The 22,737-nt window shown below is 42.9% G+C and overlaps 2 protein-coding genes across 3 annotated transcripts in view; one reads left to right on the top strand and one right to left on the bottom strand.

Moving 5' to 3' along the window:
* Positions 1-22,737, bottom strand: part of LOC146376991 (protein NLRC3-like) — a 414,853-nt gene that overhangs the window by 261,752 nt on the left and 130,364 nt on the right. The window lies entirely within an intron of this gene.
* Positions 5,805-22,567, top strand: LOC146376993 (NACHT, LRR and PYD domains-containing protein 12-like). 2 transcript variants are annotated; one of them, XM_084945003.1, is made up of 5 exons: positions 5,805-12,369; positions 13,479-13,652; positions 13,925-14,095; positions 15,021-15,212; positions 17,239-17,431. In XM_084945003.1, exons 1-5 carry the CDS (start codon positions 11,273-11,275, stop codon positions 17,429-17,431), a joined length of 1,827 nt encoding a protein of 608 aa, XP_084801129.1. In that variant the 5' UTR covers positions 5,805-11,272. The 2 variants fall into 2 exon arrangements, with proteins under 2 accessions (XP_084801129.1, XP_084801128.1); XM_084945002.1 differs by lacking the exons at positions 13,479-13,652; positions 13,925-14,095; positions 15,021-15,212 and adding exons at positions 20,717-20,763; positions 20,918-22,567 and having other exon boundaries at positions 10,163-12,369; positions 17,239-17,412.

The raw sequence follows: 22,737 nt of genomic DNA, 5'->3' as shown, positions 1-22,737 counted from the left end.
ACAAAGTAATGGTAGATATTTATGTTTCAAACTAACAGGGAATCCAGGAATAGTAAATCACCTTTGGACAACCTTCCAGCTGTTTGAGGAGAGATTTGGGAGTTTCCCAGGTGTACCTGAATGCATCGTCTGTAATAGTCATGGGAATTCTGGCTTTTTAGAGAACGAGCACTTTTGGCTCGGCTCACTAAAAAGAGCCAGCACCTTTGGCCCCCCAAGTTGCTTTTCAGGTTGATTTCTTGCTTTAATTAATTTATTATCAACATCAATATAAAACTGGATTCAGTGGATGAATAAACTTTCTGAATCCTATATCATCAACAACTGAAAATAGTTGGAAAAAAAGCACAATCATTTTTGTCAGCTCTTTATCACTTGAGTTCTGTCTTGCTGGGGTCAAAGACTTCTGCAAAAACTGTCTCATAGAGATCTGGGTTGGTTTAGGTGGTTGTGGTGGTATGCTGCAAGATGCTGTAGACGCAGCAGCAGCAGCAACAGTTGCAGTAAACACACTGGCACCAATGTTCCCTCTAAGCTGCGCACGTGTGCAATTGCGCACTGTTGGCATGGTCTCTGCACAGAGAAAATCTGCGTTGCGCACACAAAAATAATTCTAGCCTGAATTGAAATTAAAGTAAATATGTGCCGACACCGGTGTTTTAGCTAGCAAAGCGGTGTGGCTGATGTGGAGTGAAGCCACGTTAATGACAACGTGTACAACCATTGGAGATGTGAGCAGGACAGACGGAACAACTGACGGAAAAAGTGTGGACTTTATACCAGTTTTTAAATTGTGTTGATCGGCCACGTAAAACCAGAGTTGTGATAAAAATATCTGCAATGTTTGGTTTTCTTCCTGAATACTGTCGTTGTTTATATTTACTGCAGGAAGAAACGGTAAAAACGGTGTTTTATAAGGAAAACGCTCGAAAGCCTGTGAGCAAAGACAAAACCAAAACACCCCGCCCTTTCCCACTGGTCGAAAAATGTACCATGTCGACCAATCAAAACATGGCATTTAGTTGTTAAGAAATGGGAGGAAGTTTTAGGAGTGACGGCGGTGTTGTGAGATGTGAGAGATTTGCAACGTTTAGCACAAATCTTGTGTAGTGAGTGTGTAGTGTAGTCAGTTGTTTTGTTGTGTGTGTCAGAACAATGAGGCGACTGCTGAATGTTACAGGTGTTACAGCAGTGATACATCTGCTGTTGTCAGGCCTGCAGGTATCAGGTATAGTGAACAGAAATTATTTTTGGAGTGGCACAAATAATTTGTGTGGCATCAGATTTGATGCAGAACAGCTGATTGTTCTGTAAATAGTTTGAAATGTTTATTTAAAAAAACGCCTTGGCTGCATTTTTAGGTAAACAGCTGCAAAAAACTTTATTGTTTGCAAAACTCAGTTACTTTTTTGAAGTAGTAACTATAATAATTAATAATAATTAATTGCCCAACATTGATCATTATTTACTGTACTTTGCAGAGAGAGTTACAGACTCTCTTCCAGACCACAGACTCATAATACAAGTCAGAGTTTTTTGGGGTTTTTTAAAGAAACTTGTGTTATCAAAGTTGGAGTTCAAGTTATTTTTACTTCCAATAGTGTTAACATACTACACAGGTCATGAACAAGATTTTTTTTTTTTAAATTTTCATTGTAAGTGGGCTAAAGCAGTTAATTAAAAATAGTCTAACATAAATGCTGTAATTTGATTATGTTAATAAACCATGTAACTTGGATGGATTCAACACTGGCGTGACCACAGTGCACACGTCTAATGTTGCTCACAGTGGTCCACGAGATCGCTCAGGGAGTTTGTGTGTTCGCTCAGACACATGAAACATTAGAGGGAACATTGACTGGCACCTTCATTAATATCACACTTAACTGACTGTGTTTTATCTTCCCATTTCACTGATGGGTGGACAGGTGCCTGTACAGGTTGTTTGTGGAGCTGGCTCTATATGATAGTCTTTTTCTTGCAGACCCTACAATCTGCCTTTGTATTGTCAATAATATTGAAATGGCTCCAGATTTTGCTTCTTTTCTTATTGCCACTCATTTTCTTTACTATACCTTTCTAATGTGACAATGTTGTCTGTTGTTGTTGCCCCTGCTCTCTTTCTCTCTCTCCCATCTGCTCTGTTCGTGCTACTGTGGGTGTAACTACCGCCCCTCCCCCCTCTGCTCAGCGCACACACAAGGCTCACCTGCGTTCTGAAGTGAAAAGAGTGAGAGAGAGAGTGAGAGAAAGAAAAAAAACAGGCTCCCATCGCTCACTTCAAAGAGCTGTTTCATTCACGACTGACCTAATCTGTAATTTTCCTCTTTGAGATATGGATGTGACGACTACAGACTTCAATATTCAATGTTTCCTTCCATGCAAAGCTCCATGAGAAGGTAAGATAAGAGGTCTGTAATGTTTTCCTGGCTAACATCAGCTGTGCAGCTTAGTTCCAGCACAAACAGCACAAATCTGCCTCTCCATAGATCACGGTAACGGACTCACAGCTGGACCAACGAGGACGAGTGTTAAACACACTTCCTCCTTTTAGTGTTTGTGAGTATGGTTGACATTAAATGTTTCTAATCAGGTGTAAATAATTATTTCCACTGTATATTATCTGTATATCAAAGATGGCAGCGGACACCAGGTTCAGTGTTGAAGCTTGGAGTTGAGTTTTTTGTCTGCAGTTTCTAGAAATTTCCGCTGTTGTTTACAGACACGTTTATCCTCCTGGAGGTTTATAATTTGAAGGAAAACAGACTCCATGGTGAGTCAGTTTGAATGTTTTCAGTGATGATCTGTTGAAAAATAAAAGTGAAGACTTTTTCACTTTTCAGGACAGGGTGGAGTTTGTAGTTCAGCATCTAGAGCAGTTGGGGCAGATGGAGGTAGCAGCTCTGTAGGTGGACAGTTTTATTTTTTGGACCGCAGTAAAAATTTCTTGCAGATGTTTCCTGTTGTCTAAAAGTTGATGCTGCTCACAGATAACTGTGACTGTTTCCAGTCATTACTCAGTTTTTGCTGCTGACATGTTCATTTTTTCCTTAAGGAAGTACAGGAGAACGACTGTCGTTTAAAAGATTTAATTTGACTCAGCAGTTGAAATGACAAGTTTACAGCGCCGGATCTCAGTGTGAAATCAGCCGTCTGCATTCACACAAAGCACGACCCTCAGAGCGGGTTATACAGTTTTATAGTACAACAAAAACACATGTATCTTCTTCATGGAACCAACATGGCAGTCCTGTCGCCTCCCTGTAAATCTTCTCCTCTCTCCATTGACATCTTTCCTCGCTTTGTATCTGTTCCTTTCCTGGAATAAAAAAAGACACCTCCCTGCTCAGCCTTGATTATTAATTTTATCTAGCAATTCTAGGCCTACTGATTTTACTTATTATCTAAGTTTGGTACATTCTGTTCTGAAAACATTAGAGCACTCATGGAAATATGTGATATCGATTGATAAATCGAGCAGATATTCGAAGTTCACACAGCATCATTCTCCTATTAAAATTGTTGAGTATTGCAGCATCGACAGCGATCAACTCGAAGGAAAATGACAACGTGCCCTTACAATGAAACAGTGCCTCCTTGTGGTGACAACTAAAATACTCTCTCTCTCTGTTAAACAACAGTAACCATAATGCAGCTAAACACACTGTACAACATGAGTACACACAATGAATATCTTAACAAAAATATCTTAAAAGTTTATTTTGTGGCCCAGAAAGAGTAATATTTCAAACTCCGCCACTCTGTGTTCCTCCGCCACTGCCTCGTTTGAGTTTTGGACGAAATGGATTCTGGGATATTGCATTTCGTCATTTCGAGCTGATTGGAGACCAAAAGAGCCAATCAGATTTTTTTGCATCCAAGTCTGTGATTGGCTGGTTTTGTGGCACAAATATAACGGTGTACAGAAAGAGTTGAGCGTGCAAGGGCAGAAATGTTGAGACCGCAAGAAACACATTGCGAGCGAGCGCAAATGCAAAAACTGAGCGAGACGGGCTGCTATTGTGTGTGTGTGTGTGTGTGTGTGTGTGTGTGTGTGTCTGTGTGTGTGTGTGTGTGTGTGTGTGTGTGCGTGTGGATAATAGCAAACACTGAAATACATTTTTTGCACGCAGCAATGCATTTTGTTCACTCAAATTTAGCTTTTCTTCGCTCAAAATAAATTTCTCCTCAAAATGCAACACTTGCACCTGCAAATTTTTTTTATGTGTGCTCAGAATAGTGGCACAAAAATAACTTTAAATAGCTTTATTTCATCATTTTATTCCTTATACTGCCATAATTTTCTTCATGTGATGAATGCACAGCTGGAAACATCTGAAATGTTGAAAACATGATCAGCAGCTAAGCTGAACAGCACATTCCCTCTTAGCATTTCCGGATTCAGAGACTTTTGGAGACTTCTCATCACTTCTTGTTAGAAATGTAGAAACTGTAAAACACTGGCTGAAACAATGCTGCTGATTTCAGAGAGGGGTCAGCCTTAACGGTGAAATAAAAGAGGAGGGTCGGGGGTTCGAATCCACTGAACGGCTACCCTGAGTTACCGCTGAGCAAGGTACCGTCCCTACACACTGCTCCCTGGGTGCCTGCTTAGTGGCTGCCCACTGCTTCACTGAGTGAATAGGTCAAATGCAGAGAAAAACAAGTAATTTCCCCACGGGGATCAATAAAGTATACATTATTATTATTTATTAGCCTTTATATGTGTAGCATTTCATATCCACTTTAAATGTCCTAAATAAGTAAACAGGAGATGTCATGAAACTCAGTGACTGTGATTCACACCCTCTAATGTTTTACAGTTTAAAAATGGAGAAGGCCTTACCAGTGCAGCTGCTGGAAATGTTGAAGGATTTGGGAGAGGAGGACCTGAAGCTTTTCCACTTTTACCTGAAATATGAACCTGGAGGTAATTTCCAAACTATCTACAAGTGCCAGCTGGAGAACGCAGACAGACTGAAAACAGTAGATGTGATATTGCAGGCATATTCAGACTGTGTGATGGAGGTGGCGAGGTCGATATTAAATAAAATTAATGAAGGTCAGTAAGAGGAAAAAAGGTATGAAACACTCAGTATGGTACGTCACAGATTTTTTTTATATAATATATATAAAATCGAGGATGTTTTAATCAGACTTTTTAATTTTGTGTCTTTTCTCCTCAAATTATGTCTGCATACAAATTTTATAGTTTGATTTTTTTGAAAAAGTTTTATGACTCAAGGTGCACTTCCCTCCAACAGGAAGTCCCTCAGCCCAGGCAGCTTGATCGCTTTCACCAGAAGGTAAGAATTCATAGGCTTGTCTGAGAAGATGTTGATAAAGCAAACACACTTGAAGTCTGATCTATCCATCCCTCCATATGTGGCAGCAGGAGGTGGGGATGGAATAAATACTCTTCACAATTTAACAGACACTAGAAACACTAATCACCAAGAAGGCAGGTTCGTATTACTCAGTACAGAGACGTGGTTCAATGATAAAACAGGTTGATGTTTCATTAATAATTATTTAAAACAGCATATAAAAGCACAAGCATAAATATCAATATACAAATATTCTAAGTATTCAGAGCCGAGGCTTACCAGTGGGGGGACAGGAATGCCACACACAAAACCAATTCAAAAAGAAAAGAAAACTCACCAATACACAAGTGCAGCACACTGTCACACTCACACTAATAAACTAAAAATGCAGGTGTGTAATACTCAAAGAATCCCACCACCAAGGCACCCCAGTCTCCTCCACATCAGGCCCTCCACATCTGAATAAAAGAAAATTATAATATATTCCAAAAAAACTAATATGCACATGCTGGGGTCAGCCCAACTGCAGGAACACACTGGTGATCCGCAGCTAGAAAAAGGGCCTGCTGCCAGTGGTGTAACAAAAAAATCAAATTACAAATGAAAACAACAGAGAGCTGCCAGACATACAAACTAAATAAAACCTTAAATCTGGAGCAGACGGAGTCACCGTATTACTCCAAATTGCCCTCTGCCTGACTACTTTAATTTAACAATTAAGTCGATCAACATGCACGCCAGCCGACTCCCGTAGCGGCATGTATATAGCTGCTGTCCACACCGACATCCACTCCTAAGAGGCTGGCAGCAGCAGGGAAAAAGAACCCTCGCAAACTCAAACAGATGGGGACAGGCAAAGCAGCAGCACTTCTTTTAGCGTAGCTTAGAAAAGCCATAGTGACCCTGCTGTATAGCTACTGGCCGCCCATTAAGGCCCACACGTCCAACTAAATGGCGTCACTCGATTTATGAACAGAGTGGCTCATAGGAGGCTTCTGCAGCTATGACAAGCCACGGTGAAGGCTTCAGGAAGGTAATCCACAGGTGATCTCTGTAACACCGAGGGAACTCATGTGACCGAAAGGAGAAAACAGGTACGTGATGCGGGGATGCTAAGATGACCACTATTTATACTAGCGCCCCCTAATGCGCCTGACTAAGAGTGGGATCACATACATACATACATCCTGTTCTATGGATTGCGGTCTTCTGGACAGAGATCTTGAATGGTGTTTATGGGATCTCCAGGAGCCCCTCACTTAGTTTGGGAGTCACTGCACCTAGTTCTCTGATTACCACTGGGACACCTGTTACTTTCACCCATCTTCTCGAGCTCTTCTTCAAGCTCTTGGTACTTCTCCAGCTTCTCATGTTCCTTGTTCCGGATGTTGATGTCATTCAGTATCTCAACATTGATCACTGCAGCCAACTTCTTCCACTTATCTACCACCACTACATCTGGTAGGTTAGCCATCACCAGTTTGTCCGTCTGTATCTGGAAGTCCCACAGGATCTTAGCTCGGTCATTCTCCACCACCCTTGGGGGCATCTCCTATTTTGACGTCGGGATGTATTTTTTATTATTTATTAATATTTATTTATTAAACAGATTACAGTAATGCGTTACTGCCCATCTCTGTTGACCTCAAGACTTCCAGGCCATACTCGGCACAGATGTTTCTGTATACTATGCCAGCCACTTGGCGTTCCATGTATGCCTTGCCTCCTAGCATCTTGCACCCTGCTGTTATGTGCTGGATTGTCTCAGGGGCATCTTTACACAGCCTCCACCTGGGGTCTTGCCTGGTGTGACAGACCCCAGCCTCTATGGATCTTGTGCTCAGAGCTTGTTCCTGTGCTGCCATGATTAGTGCCTCTGGTAGGACTTCTGGATGTTAGCCACCTCCTCTATCTGCCATTTGTTCATACTGTGCAGGGTCCTGTCCTTCCATGATGGTTCCTCTTCTTCCTTCTCTTTCTTGGGTTTCTGCTGCCTGAGGTATTCACTGAGTGCACCAATGTTTGAGGCCATCTTCCTGATGTATTCATGGATGTTTGTTGTCTCATCTTGGATTGTGGCACTGACACTCACCAGTCCCCGACCTCCTTCCTTCTGCTTAGCATACAGCCTCAGGGTGTTGGATTTGGGGTGTAACCCTCCATGCATGATCAGGAGAGTTCTTGACTTGATGTCAGTGGCTTCTATCTCCTCCTTTGGCCAGCCTATTACCCCAGCAAGGTACCTGATCACGTGCAGGGCATAGGTGTCTATAGCCTGGATCTTCTTCTTACCATTCAGCTGACTCATCTGCAACTTTCCCAGTGGCATCTTAATTTGTTCCTATTTGCCTGTGGGATCCCCAGATACTTGTAGCTGTCCTCAGTGTCTGCAATGTTCCCTTCTGGTAGTTTGATCTCCTCAGTTCTGACTACCTTCCCTCTCTTTGTTATCATCCAACTACATTTCTTCAGTCCGAATGACATTCGATGTCATTGCTGTATATCCTGGTGGTGTGGATCAGTGAATCGATGTCTCATTCACTCTTGGCATACAGCTTGATATCATCCATGTACAGGAGGTGGCTGACAGCTTCTCCATTGTGTAGTCAGTATCCGTAGCCAGTCTTATTGATGATCTCACTGAGGGGGTTCAGGCGTAAAACAGTAGTGGGGACAGAGCATCTCCTTGGTAGATCCTCCAGTTGATGGAAAAGATCTGCAGGATATCAATTAAACTTCTTTTCAATTTTTTTGAAGGTAATTCAATATATCTGAAAATTCAAAACTAAACAAACTTCAATTCAATTCAATTTTATTTATATAGCGCCAAATCACAACAAAAGTCGCCTCAAGGCGCTTCATAGATACAGAGAAAAACCCAACAATCATATGACCCCCTATGAGCAAGCACTTTGGCGACAGTGGGAAGGAAAAACTCCCTTTTAACAGGAAGAAACCTCCGGCAGAACCAGGCTCAGGGAGGGGCGGCCATCTGCTGCGACCGGTTGGGGTGAGAGAAGGAAGACAGGATAAAAGACATGCTGTGGAAGAGAGACAGAGGTTAATAACAGATATGATTCAATGCAGAGAGGTCTATTAATACATAGTGAGTGAGAAAGGTGACTGGAAAGGAAAAACTCAATGCATCTTGGGAATCCCCCGGCAGCCTACGTCTATTGCAGCATAACTAAGGGAGGATTCAGGGTCACCTGGTCCAGCCCTAACTATATGCTTTAGCAAAAAGGAAAGTTTTAAGCCTAATCTTAAAAGTAGAGATAGTTTCTGTCTCCCGAATCCAAACTGGAAGCTGGTTCCACAGAAGAGGGGCCTGAAAACTGAAGGCTCTGCCTCCCATTCTACTTTTAAATACTCTAGGAACAACAAGTAGGCCTGCAGAGCGAGCGCGAAGTGCTCTAATAGGGTGATATGGTACTAGAAGGTCATTAAGATAAGATGGGGCCTGATTATTTAAGACCTTGTATGTGAGGAGCAGGATTTTGAATTCAATTCTGGATTTAACAGGAAGCCAATGAAGGGAAGCCAAAACAGGAGAAATATGCTCTCTCCTTCTAGTCCCTGTCAGTACTCTTGCTGCAGCATTTTGGATTAGCTGAAGGCTTTTCAGTGAGTTTTTTGGACATCCTAATAATAATGAATTACAGTAGTCCAGCCTGGAAGTAATAAATGCATGAACTAGTTTTTCAGCGTCACTCTGAGACAGGATATTTCTAATTTTAGAGATGTTGCGCAAATGGAAGAAAGCAGTCTTACATATTTGTTTAATATGTGCGTTGAAGGACATGTCCTGGTCAAAAATGACTCCAAGGTTCCTCACAGCGTTACTGGAGGCCAAGGTAATGCCATCCAGAGTATGAATCTGGTTAGATACCATATTTCTAAGATTTTCAGGGCCGAGTACAATAACCTCAGTTTTATCTGAATTAAGAAGCAGAAAGTTAGCGGCCATCCAGGTCTTTATGGTAAATGGTAAATGGACTGGTTCTTATATAGCGCTTTTCTACTCATCTGAGCACTCAAAGCGCTTTACACAACTTGTGCATTCACCCATTCACACAAGCACATCTTTCTAAGTGCTTCATAGGTAACATTCACACACATTCATACTCCGATGGATGCATCGGAGAGCAATTTGGGGTTAGTATCTTGCCCAAGGATATTTGGCACGTAGACTAGGGGAAGCCAGGAATCGAACCACCAACCTTCCGACCAGTGGATGAGCTGCTCTACCACCTGAGCTACAGCCACTTTATGTCTTTAAGACATTCCTGCAGTTTAACTAATTGGTGTGTGTTATCTGGCTTCATGGACAGATAGAGCTGGGTGTCATCTGCATAGCAGTGAAAATGTATGCTATGTCTTCTAATGATGCTGCCTAAGGGAAGCATGTATAATGTAAACAGAATTGGTCCTAGCACTGAACCCTGTGGAACTCCATAATTAACCTCAGTGTGTGAAGAGGACTCTCCATTTACATGCACAAATTGGAGTCTATTAGATAGATATGATACAAACCACTGCAGTGCAGTACCTGTAATACCTACAGCATGTTCTAATCGCTCTAATAGGATATTATGGTCGACAGTATCGAACGCTGCACTGAGGTCTAGCAGGACAAGCACAGAGATGAGTCCACTGTCAGAGGCCATAAGAAGATCATTTGTAACCTTCACTAAAGCTGTTTCTGTGCTGTGATGAGCTCTGAAACCTGACTGAAACTCTTCAAATAAACCATTCCTCTGCAGATGATCTGTTAGCTGTTTGACAACTACTCTTTCAAGGATTTTTGATATGAAAGGAAGGTTGGAGATTGGCCTATAATTAGCTAAGACTGCTGGGTCTAGAGATGGCTTTTTGAGTAAAGGTTTAACCACAGCCAGCTTGAAGGCCTGTGGTACATAGCCGACCATTAGAGATAGGTTGATCATATTTAAGATCGAAGAATTAATCAATGGCAGGACTTCTTTGAGCAGTTTTGTAGGAATGGGGTCTAAAAGACACGTTGATGGTTTGGAGGAAGTAATTATTAAACTTAGGAGCATAAACTTCTTATACAAATAAGAGATGGTCAAGCAGAAGAAAAACTTGATTTGAGATGAAATTACTCCGAAATCTATTGGGATTTAAGGAAACATTATCATAACGATACAAATTAAAAATAATATCATGACATTATATTAACCACAATAGACAGATCAACTTATCTGCTTTTTTGAAATTCAGAGGTTCTTCAGAGGTGTCAGCCTAAACTTAAATCTATCCTGAAGAAGTAGTTCCAGTCTGTGTTTGAGGGGATCGCTAAAGCAGGAAACCCTACCCTTCTGAATCAGCTCTACACAGAGCTCTATGTCACAGAGGGAGGGACTGCAGAGGTCAATGATGAACATGATGTCAGACAGATTGAAACAGCATCCAGGAAAACAGACAGACCAGAAACAAACATATCAGACAAGAAGACGTCTTTAAAGCCTCACCTGGAAGAGATGAACCAATCAGAATAGTGTTGACAAAGGGAGTGGCTGGCATTGGGAAAACAGTCTTAACACAGAAATACACCCTGGACTGGGCTGAAGACAAAGCCAACCAGGACATCCAGTTCATATTTCCATTCACTTTCAGAGCTGAATGTGCTGAAAGAGGAAAAGTTCAGCTTGGTGGGACTTGTTCATCACTTCTTTACTGAAACCAAAGAAGCAGGAATCTGCAGCTTTGAGGACTTCCAGGTTGTGTTCATCTTTGATGGTCTGGATGAGTGTCAACTTCCTCTGGACTTCCGCAAAACTACAATCCTGACTGACCCTAGAAAGTCCACCTCAGTGGATGTGCTGCTGATAAACCTCATCAGGGGGAAACTGCTTCCCTCTGCTCGCCTCTGGATAACCACACGACCTGCAGCAGCCAATCAGATCCCTCCTGACTGTGTTGGCATGGTTACAGAGGTGAGAGGGTTCAGTGACCATCAGAAGGAGGAGTACTTCAGGAAGAGATTCAGAGATGTGGATCAGGCCAGCAGGTTCATCTCCCACATCAAGACATCACGAAGCCTCCACATCATGTGCCACATCCCAGTGTTCTGCTGGATCACTGCTACAGTTCTGGAGGATGTGCTGAAAACCAGAGAGGGAGGAGAGCTGCCCAAGACCCTGACTGAGATGTACATCCACTTCCTGGTGGTTCAGGCCAAAGTGAAGAATGTCAAGTATGATGGAGGAGCTGAGACAGATCCACACTGGAGTCCAGAGAGCAGGAAGATGATGGAGTCTCTGGGAAAACTGGCTTTTGATCAGCTGCAGAAAGGAAACCTGATCTTCTATGAATCAGACCTGACAGAGTGTGGCATCGATATCAGAGCAGCCTCAGTGTACTCAGGAGTGTTCACACAGATCTTTAAAGAGGAGAGACGACTGTACCAGGACAAGGTGTTCTGCTTCATCTATCTGAGTGTTCAGGAGTTTCTGGCAGCTCTTCATGTCCATCTGACCTTCATCAACTCTGGACGCAATCTGCTGGAAGATGAACAAACAACAACCACCATATTGTCTATAATATTTAACAAAATAAAACTAAATTTGCTTCACCAGAGTGCTGTGAACAAGGCCTTACAGAGTCCAAATGGACACCTGGACTTGTTCCTCCGCTTCCTTCTGGGTCTTTCACTGCAGACCAATCTCACTCTCCTACGAGGTCTGCTGACAGAGCCACGAAGTAGCTCACAGACCAGTCAGGAAACAGTCCAGTACATCAAGAAGACGCTCAGTGAGAATCTGTCTGCAGAGAAAAGCATCAATCTGTTCCACTGTCTGAATGAACTGAATGATCGTTCTCTAGTGGAGGAGATCCAACAGTCCCTGAGATCAGGAAGTCTCTCCACAAATAAACTGTCTCCTGCTCAGTGGTCAGCTCTGGTCTTCATCTTACTGTCATCAGAAAAAGATCTGGATGTGTTTGACCTGAAGAAATACTCTGCTTCAGAGGAGGCTCTTCTGAGGCTGCTGCCAGTGGTCAAAGCCTCCAACAAAGCTCTGTAAGTAAATATGTGATCATCGCTTCTTTCTTTAAATCATGATTCTACGTAACAAAATCAGGCATGTTCAGTTCAAAGAACTTAGCCTTTTAGAAAAATATGAACATACTGAATTAAATGATTGTTACGTCCCCCCCCACCATGGTGGAGGCAAAGGTAGGAAGGAGACAGCAACACTGGACAACCACAATCAATGAAGGCGGAAGACAACAGAACAGTTAAGAATCAGGCAGGATTTATTGGTTGCTTGCCTTGATAGTCAAACTTAACAAAAGAAAAGAGGTGGGGGAGGAGGGCTGGGCGGTATAGCCAAATCAAAGAAATTAATAAAACAAAAAGAGGTCGATAGCTTCCAGGGCCTAACTGAAACAAAAAATGCAAAACAAAAGGCCTACCTAGCTACTCGACAAAAGGTCAGTGAAAACATACAAGAGTGGCATCAACCGCATAACCTAGTGTGACTAACAGTTTAAAACCTGCAACCAGTGTATAGGGTACCCCAGCTTACCTGTCCAGCCTCCCACCACACACAATACAAAAAAGCCTGTTTGCAAATGTTTGTCATAAAGCAGCAGCCAGCAGCCACAGTTTTTTAGAATTTGTAAACTAGAAGGTTGAATAGATGGAGCTTGTAATGACTGATCTTCAGTGTGCTTTATGAAATTATCAAAGCAAAAGAAAGTTGCCCTTTAGGGAGGCCGGGACTTTAAAGGGGAATGAGCCAAATCAGTGTGTTGTAGACAGAAATCAAACAAGAGTCTGCACCAAGTCCAGCATGTGATACATTATTTACAGCTACATTTACAGTTATTGCAGATATTAGAATTAGAAAAAGTGACCAACAGTACTGTAGTAACTGTAGTACTCTAGTACCCACAGGCATGTCTGCAGACACTGATCTAGTGTCACTAGATCACTGGTTGCAATTTAGATATGTTGGTACAATTGTGTTTCTATAAATTTAATTTACTTTTTTTCTTCCACACTTAAGTTTTATCATTTTTGAAGTTAATTTTGAGTTGTAGTGTACACAGGCATATTTGGTTTATTATCTAGGTTCAACATATAAAGAGATTTGATCTCAAATATTCCTTTTGGGGGGTTTTTAGACTGAGAAGCTTTAGCCTCTCAGAGGAAGGCTGTGAAGGTTTGTTGTCAGTCGTCAGCTGCCAGTCCTGTAGTCTGAGAGAGCTGGACCTGAGTATCAACAGGCTGAATGATTCAGCAGTAAAGCTTTTGTCTGCTGCATTGGAGAGTCCACATGCCAAACTGAATATTCTGAGGTCAGATCAATATGTATTCTGTTTTGTTTTGTTTGTTTATATGTTTGTTTCTTCTTTTTATCAAATCACAAAATCAACGAATGAAACAAATTAACCAGTAAAGACAAACTTTATCCATGTATTGTTGTTTCTTAACATTTTTAATCATTTCTAAGTTAAAGTAAAATTTTACTAACCTGTTGAGGACAAGATATTAAGCATACTTTAAAATACATCATTAGTTATTACACCCTGGTTATACTTTAACACTTTGTTCATGTTTTTATTTTCAGACTCAACATCTGTGAACTCTCAGAGGAAAACTGTGAAGCTCTCTCCTCAGTTCTCAGCTCCCAGGACTCTAGTCTGAGAGAGCTGGACCTGAGTATCAAAAACCTGCAGGACTCAGGAGTGAAGCTTCTGGCTGTTGGACTACAAAGTTTAAACTGTAAACTGAACATTTTGTATTTTTAAAATTAACTAGTGCTGTCAGCGTTAATCTTGTTAAAATGACATCAACGTAATAACCGCATTAATGCGGCAAATCTTCATTAGCAAGTTAATGCAGATCGTCCTGTGCATGGGGTTGCAAGGCGCTACCGCGTTAACGAGCTAACCGCGCTAACTCTTTGATGCCATGCAGCCCCATGTACGGGGCGATCCGCATTAACTTGCTAACGAAGATTTGCTGTGCTACTGCGGTTATGGCGTTAATGTCATTTTAATGAGATTAATGCTGACACCACTAAAATTAACCAATTAAATATTTTAAGCCAATCAATATTCAAATCCATATGATGATTTTTCTTAGCATGTTCAGGTTTCCTTTAAAAAAATAAAAAGACAGGATTTAATATTGGGATATATAATTTAAAATATATGCATATAAATTAAAAAAATCTACTTAAAAATTTCACGTGACTGCAGCACATTGGCACGATAGTTAACACTGTTGACTCACAGCAAGGAGGTCCTGAGTTCAATTCCACCATCAGGCCAGGGTCTTTCTTTCTTTCTTAGAGTTTGCATGTTCTCCCTGTGTTTGCGTGGGTTCTCGCTGGGTATTCCGGCTTCCTCCCATAGTCCAAAGCCATGCAGTTAGCGCCTATGAAGCGCCTTGAGGCGACTTTTGTTGTGATTTGGCGCTATATAAATAAAATTGAATTGAATTGAATTGTTAGGACACTAAATTGTCCATGGGTGTGAATGTGAGTGCAAATAGTTGTGTCTGTCTTATTGTGTATGTCTATGACAGACTGGCGACCTGTCCAAGGTGTACCCTGCCTCTTGGACTAAGACAGCTGGGATAGGCTTCAGTGTCCCCCGCGATCCTGAAAAGGATAAGCAGAAATGGATGGATGGAACTTTACACGAGTATTTGTATTATAGGTTGTCTTTATTTTTCAGACTGATGGGCTGTAATCTTTCAGGGAGAAGCTGTGAAGTTCTGTCCTCAGTTCTCAGCTCCCAGTCATCTAGTCTGAGAGAGCTGGTCCTGAGTAACTCTGACCTGCAGGATTCAGGCGTGAAGCTTCTGTCTGCTGGACTAAAGAGTTCACAGTGTACAGTGGAAACTCTCAGGTCAGGATTCAAACTTTTACACAGATGATCATTTAAATTGTGAATTATATTATTGCATAAACAGGTAACCTTTATAGAGCTGTCAAGTGAATGTTTATTAATTAAGAATTAATTCAGTAATTGGAATTAATATGTAAACATTTTAATAGTCATGTGTTTGTTTGTTTAACAAAAATACTTCATGTGCTGGCCAATATAGAGATTTGGGGCTACTTTGTGCTCATAAAATATAAATTTTATTTCTGTGGGAATAAAATGTCAAAATTACATGTTTTGGTGTCTAATGGGCATTAATTAAATTATTATGTATCGATCATCACTGGGACCACTGTTGCTTTCTTCTCCACTCCCCTCTTTTCACTCCCGATGCTTTTATATGTCACTACTGCATGTCCTTAACTTTTGTCTTCTCCTTCCTTAGTTTGTGTTTTGTTCTTGTCTCTCTGAGCTCATCTCTTCTCTTTCCCCTCACCCTGCAACCAGTCATGGTAGATGCTCCTCCTGGAGCCTGTTTTCACTGGGAGGATCTTTGTGTCAAAGGGAGTTCTTCCTTTCCACCATCACCAAGTGCTGCTCACAGTAGATGGTCTGATGGTTGGGGCTTTCTCTCTAATATTGTAGGCTGTTACCTTACACTGTTAAACAGCTTGAGAGGCTCTTGACGAAGGCGGTCGCTCTTTTCTCCTCTCCTCCTCTCCCTTAGCTTCCCTGCTTAGCCTCTAATATCCTTGTCTAGTCTCGTTTTTTTTTTTTTTTGTATTACTGTTCCCTGGAACACTCTCTCACAGCCTGTTCTCTAAAACCTAAAAGAGGAATTCTGGATTGGATCAACTGGTCCCTACATGCAATTGACACCCCTTTCTCAACGAGAAGTTTGGGCTTGGGTGAGCCTGAGTGCTGAAGATATCTACGTATTCGGAACCATGGTAACAGGGTTCCGAATAGGTAGCTGGCTTGGCGCTGACTTATCGAAGAATTAAGAAAGCGGAACCGGCTGTTCAAACCTCCACAAGGCTGCCCGCTGGGATTGAAACGATGGGAGGAGGCGTGAGTTTCTCAAAATGGGCTCATTGAGTGCAGCACGGATAAGATCTCGGAGAGGCTACGACTGCTGTGAATATTCAGAATAAGATCTCTGAATGCAGACTGGATTACATCTTGGAAGGGCTAGCCCGGAATAACATCTCTGAGCGCAAACCGGATGACATCTCGGGGAGGCACACTGTCGTGACTTCTCAGAATTGGCTCTTTGAAAACAAGAATGACAACATCACAGAACGCAAGTATGGCAAAGCTCGCAGCTCTCCAACGGGAGATTGAGAGACCAGTGTTGGACTGTAGAACTGCTTTGAAATTCATATGAGCTGTTCGCACTAAAGTAAAAAGAACCATCACTCATGCGGATACCCTCTCAGCGCCATCTGCGGTTTCAAGGCTGGAGCCGAACAAAAAACACCGTGATAACGACTGTGTTTAGTCTGTTCCTTCCCATTCCATGCAAGGCCACCTGGGTTGGCTGGAAGACTGTTTACTTAGCCTGGTAGGGCGAAGGACACTGTCTCAGCTGAACTCTGGACACGCAAACACACACATACACTGATATGCACACACTGATCCCCCCTCCCTTTCCAAACACCTTCGATGCTTCTTCCCTCCTGGGGAATACGGCGGGTCTGAGCTCGCGCTGGAATGGTAGCGCTGGGCAGGATGGTTGCTGTGTTGCTTTGGACTATGCCTCACCCCCTACCCAACCCTGTGGCTTGACACGTGTTTCATAATGTTGTGCTGTGGACATTCATGTGCTTCTTTTTGTGCAGAGGAGTTTTTTTGTTTCCTGTTCTCATGCTGGGGGGGGGGTCCCATTTCACTGCAGGGCAACCTGCATGTGGCGAATAAAGCCTTGATTAATTGATTGAGTGATTGATTGATTGAAGTTAAGTTAAATGGATATAAATGGATAGATCTTATTGTATGTGCAAACAAAAATCACTGTTCACGGATGAACTGTTGTTTTGTGTGTCTGTAGTCTGTCAGGCTGTCTGATCACAGAGGAAGGCTGTACTTCTCTGGCCTCAGCTCTGAGCTCCAACCCCTCCCATCTGAGAGAGCTGGACCTGAGCTACAATCATCCAGGAGACTCAGGAATGAAGCTGCTGTCGGCTGGACTGAAGGATCCAGGCTGGAGACTCAACACTCTCAGGTATGGAGAGAATGTTTGATATAGGAGAAAGAGTTGTAAACATTTCCTGTATCATTTATTCACTTCCTCTTTGTTTCAGGCAGATGTGACATGAACAATCTCACATTCAGAAATATTTTTAGGAACGGAAACTCTTTGCATAAAATTTTTGTCACGGCTGGGGCGGCTGTCGTGTGGAGGGTGAGAAAGGAGGATCCAATAGCAGACAATGGCGGAGGTGCAAGTGGGTTTTATTTACAGTGCACAAAACCAAGGTGTGGGCAGAACCGAACATAAACCTAAACTGGGAAAACTAATACAAAATGGAGGACATGAAGCGAGGAGCAGAGAGACACGAAGAAACATGGAATAATGCAGATTACACGGGAGGTTCACAGAGAAACACAGACGACGCCACGAGAAGCACAGGCAGACACCAACTATAAATACACACACCAGGTAATCAGGAACTGGCACACAGGAGGGGACACAGCTGGAACTAATGGGCATAACGAGACAGACCTACAAAGTAAAACAGGAAACACCCAGACTGTTTTACAACACAAAACTCGGGGACCCGTACAGAGCACAGAGGGAGACACAGGTAGGGAAAATAAACACGACAACCAAACCCCAACAACCAATACCAATCAGAATAACTAGAAAATAATAATCACAAACTCAAGGCGCTGGGTCACCGACCCAGGACCATGACAGTTTTGGCTTCAGCAATTATCCGTTCTGCATTCCGCTTGGGGAGCTCATTTCTATCATAGCCTCCCACAGGCTAGCCAAGCCCAATGGGACTCCTTCTTCAGCCTGATGTTACCCTTTACCCTCAGTTTCCACCATCTGGTTTGGGGGTTACCATCACGACAGACACAAACCATCAGTGCAGCAGGTTCAGCAATGGAGGGGCTGAACTTTGTCCATTCAGACTGAGTGTCCTCACTCTGCCTTGGAATGCTGCCAAAGCTCTGCCAGAGGTGGGAAATGAAGATCTGATGGACCAGGGCCTCTGCCAGGCATTCCCAGTCCACCCTTACTATACATTTAGGTGTCTTTCCAGCATCCTCCCCCACCACCTGATTTAACTCACCACCAGGTGGTAATCAGTTGAGCACTCAGCCCTTGTCTTCTCCCAAGCATTCAGAACATATGGCCATAGATCTAATGATACGATTACAAAATCGATCTTCAACCTAGTGATCGTGGCTCAAAGAGTTGGAAGTTTGTCTTGTAATCAGAAGGTTGCTGGTTCAAGCCCTGGCTCTGACAGTCTCGGTCGTTGTTTCCTTGGGCAAGACACTTCAACCGTTGCCTACTGGTGGTTGTCAGAGGGCCCGGTGGTGCCAGTGTCCTGCAGCTTCACCTCTGTCAGTGCGCCCCAGGGCAGCTTTGGCTACAATGTAGCTTGCCATCCCCAGTGTGTGAATGGGTGGATGACTGAATGTAGAGTAAAGCGCTTGGGGCCCATAGGGACTAAGTAAAGTGCTATACTCTAAGGAGCTTGGAAAGAAAAGCCACTTCTTAAAGGACTTCTTTAAGTTGCTTGAAGACGTTTCACCTCTCAACCGAGAAGCTGCTTCAGTTCTAAGGGTCAAATGGTGGAGAGTCCCAGATTTAAACCCAGTGGGAGTTTCGCTCCAAAGAGGGACAAAGGACTCCCTGATGATCCTCTACCTAATCACAGCCAAGGTGTGAAAATGGGTGTGAGTCCCAATCAGCCAGGGTTTCGGTTGAGCTCATTGTGAAACCTGGCCCCACCCTATTATGTGATTTCCTGAGGTCAGATGGCCCAGGATGTGAGTGGGCATTAAGGCGTCTGGGAAGGGATCTCAAAACTGGAAACCACTAGATTATAGTGGATAAACCACCGCCTCTGTTCAAAGATGGTCACAGTGGACATAAATGGCTTCTTTCACTCCTCTTTCAAACCATCTGTCCTCTTTGTCCAAAATGTGAACATTGGCATCCTCGAGGACAGATGGTTTGAAAGAGGAGTGAAAGAAGCCACCTTCACAGACATAAAGCACTATACAAATACAGGCCACTTACCATTTACATGCACTTATTGACACACTTATGTTCGAAAATTGTGTTTGTTATTGAAAAATCTGTCCAGTAACAGAACACCACTCTGCCTCAAATCAGGCAGGCTGTTCATTCCAATCACTTCCCTCCAGGATCTTGCCACTGTTGCAAATATGACGTCTCCCAGTAGGACACCTGAGTCCCCAGGTGAATAATCCACAAACACCTCACCCAGGGACTCCAAGAAGATTGGGTACTCTGAATTATCAATGGGCACATAAGTGCAGATGACAATCAGGACCTGTTCCCCAACCTGAAAGCACAAGGAACGTCTTCCTTCTTGTCCACCAGGAAAAAATGTACAGACAGAAACCTGAGGTGATACCAAGATACCCACTCCAGCCTGCCACCTCTCACTTAGGGCAACTCCAGACTGGGACAAAGTCCAGCCCCTCTCTAGCAGTCTGGTTCTAGAGCCCAAGCTGTGCATTAAGGTGAGCCCAAATATATCTAGCTGGTACCACTCAACCTCACGCACTAACTCAGGCTCTTACCCCGCCAGAGAGGTGACATTCCATGTCCCATTTGCTAAGTCATAGTAATCGGGTACCCTTATCCCATGTGGAGTGAACTATTCCTTTGATTTCATACTCATATGGGGTCTTTTGTCTCGCTATTTGTCTGGTCCCTCTACCAGGACCAATTTGCCATGGGAGACCCTTGCTCCCTGGTACAACATAGCGCCCAGGATATCTGGGACACACAAAACCCTCCACCGTGATAAGGTAGAAATTCAGGGAGGAGAACACATGTTTTTTCTCTTTTACCTTTCATTTAGTTTTGGCAATGAATTCATTATGTAAATCTCTAATAAACTATGAAAAATAAACAGCTTGTCACACAGTTTGTGTTTCCATTCTGCTGTTATCGTTGTGTGCTGTACTGCATGGGGATGCTGCACTCAGAGGTCATGTACAGTAACCAAACTGACACCAAGAGGAGAAAAACAGCTGGCAGCAAAGGCAGGGAGGTGTCCATTTCAGCTTAACAGAAGAGGAATATAAAGATAGTGAAGGTCACAGTTTGAATCGGTCATATTTCATTCAATATAGTCGTGTACTGACAGATCCAGGATCAGTCCAAATCATCATCAGTTACGTATGGATTGAAGTATATTTGTGAAAATGTTGGACTGTTCCTTTATCAGTGTCTAACAGTATGTGTATGAGAGCCATGTAATGTCCATGTGTGCATGCTAACTGTGCTGCTCTGACTCCCCTCCTCCTTTCAGGGTGGAGCCTGCTGGAGTCCGATGGTTGAGACCAGGTCTGAGGAAGTGTAAGTGTGTTTTTAATGGGATTCATGAAAACAAAGCAGCACACATTCAACCATCTTCATCATTCTGATGTCAGGAGTCATCATCAAAGTGTCAATCAATGAAGAGATGATGGATCAATAACTGCAGCTGGATTGTGTTTGTTCTCTCCATCAGATTCCTGTCAACTCACAATCGACACAAACACCATAGGCATAAAACTCAAAATGTCCGACAACAACAGGAAGGTGACACGTGAAGGATATCAGTCATATCCTGATCATCCAGACAGATTTGAATATCTATTCTCAGCTGCTGTGTAGAAATGGTCTGACTGGTCGCTGTTACTGGGAGGTCGAGTGGAGAGGAGACGTTTATATATCAGTGAGTTACAGAAGCATCAGAAGGAAAGGACGCAGTGATGAGTGTGAGTTTGGAGAGAACAATCATTCCTGGAGTCTGTACTGCACTGAGGATGGTCCTGTTCGTGTCTGGCACAATAAGAGATCAACCTCCTCCTCCTCCTCCTCCTCCTCCTCCTCCTCCTCCTCCTCCTCCTCCAACAGAGTAGCAGTGTATGTGGACTGTCCTGCTGGCACTCTGTCCTTCTACAGAGTCTCCTCTGACACTCTGATCCACGTCCACACCTTCAACACCACATTCACTCAAACTCTTTATCCTGGGTTTAGGTTCCGGTCTCGTGGTTCCTCAGTGTCCCTGTGCTGAGTGGAGTGTAAAGAGTGTCTCCTGTTAGAGAAACACTCTGACTGTTGAACAGATAGTTCAGTCTGTACATGTCTGTCTCTTTCACTCACAAACACATTTTCAGATTCATGGATTCAATCAGTTGATGTTTGAAACTGTTCTAAATGATTCCTTGTAAACTTCTTCAGTCCTTTAAAGATGGAAGCTCCCATCATTCCAGGATCCACATGTTGTTTTTCTGTCTTTTTCCACTCAAAGCTTCACAGTGAATCTCAGTATGTTGTGTTTCTCTGAAGCTCAGTTCACAACCAGCTCCTCTGCATTTTCAACAAGTCTGAGCTCATTAAAATGAATCCAAATGTTTGATTTCTCTTTTCTAATGGGATGTTTCCAAACTTTCCACATGCTCTTACTGTTTCACTCATTGTTGGAAGCTCATCATTTGAAAATGTTTCAGCCATAGAAGCTGAAAATATTGGCTCGATAGTTTTGAATGGAGTTCTAACCAGTGTGCTGGGTTTTTAAAAATCCGTGGCTGCTGCCTGATGTTGGGCCCACAGAGGAAGACGACTCACTCACTCACTCTTCTTCACTTCCTCCTTAAACATGTGGAAGGAGAGCAAAGTGCTGCCAGACTCTTATTTCTGACAGGAACAGAAGAAACCACAGCAAACTGTTCCAGTTCTTCATCTTCATCACGATCTATTTATTTATGATGGTGACTTCAGTCTGAGGGTTTGAAGTTTCCATGTCTGTGTGATGTGTGGTGTGAAGGCTGCTGGTTAAACTGGGACTCACTGTTTAAAGCACTGAGTGCTCATAGAGAGATGCTCCATGAGTCCCAGTACAGACTACAAACATGGTGGAAACTTAGCTTTGATATCCACACACTCTGCACGTCTGTGAGTAACTGTGATGAAGATGTGCAGAGATCTGTGTACAAACAGGAGAAAGACTGTAAAGACTCTGTGCTTCTAACAGCCTCTGTTAACATATGTGAGGCTGTTTGTTGTTGTTGCCATGGAGCTTTTCACTGTTTGCGTCTGCGTCAGCAGGTCATGTGATCAGGTTTGTTCTGTGAAAGCTCGACGATGGTTCAGTGTCAGGGTTTGTTTGCATTCATCAATAAATATCTCAATAAATCAAAGACTCCATGTTTTTTCTTTCATCATGTGACCTCTGCTCATCCATCTCTGTGTGTATCAGGATACATTTAGTTCATAATACACAGAAAAATCAGAGTTATTACCTGTAATAAATGTGAAAGTAAAGATTCCTGCAGTGATAACCAG

The sequence above is a fragment of the Perissodus microlepis genome, chromosome 11, assembly GCF_051167445.1.
Source record: "Perissodus microlepis isolate ML-2025 ecotype Zambia chromosome 11, ASM5116744v1, whole genome shotgun sequence".
Classification (NCBI taxonomy): domain Eukaryota; kingdom Metazoa; phylum Chordata; class Actinopteri; order Cichliformes; family Cichlidae; genus Perissodus; species Perissodus microlepis.
The sequence above is the reverse complement of the archived record's forward strand: the minus strand, read 5'-3'. Positions and strand labels throughout refer to the sequence as shown.

Bases quoted from the DNA above. Each gene is read 5' to 3' on its own strand.
- LOC146376993 (XM_084945003.1), top strand. From the start codon at position 11,273: ATGGTTACAGAGGTGAGAGGGTTCAGTGACCATCAGAAGGAGGAGTAC. The intron at 12,370-13,478 runs GTAAGTAAATAT...GGGGGTTTTTAG, and splicing joins AAAGCCTCCAACAAAGCTCT to ACTGAGAAGCTTTAGCCTCT. The intron at 14,096-15,020 runs GTATTTTTAAAA...TTTGTATTATAG, and splicing joins AACTGTAAACTGAACATTTT to GTTGTCTTTATTTTTCAGAC.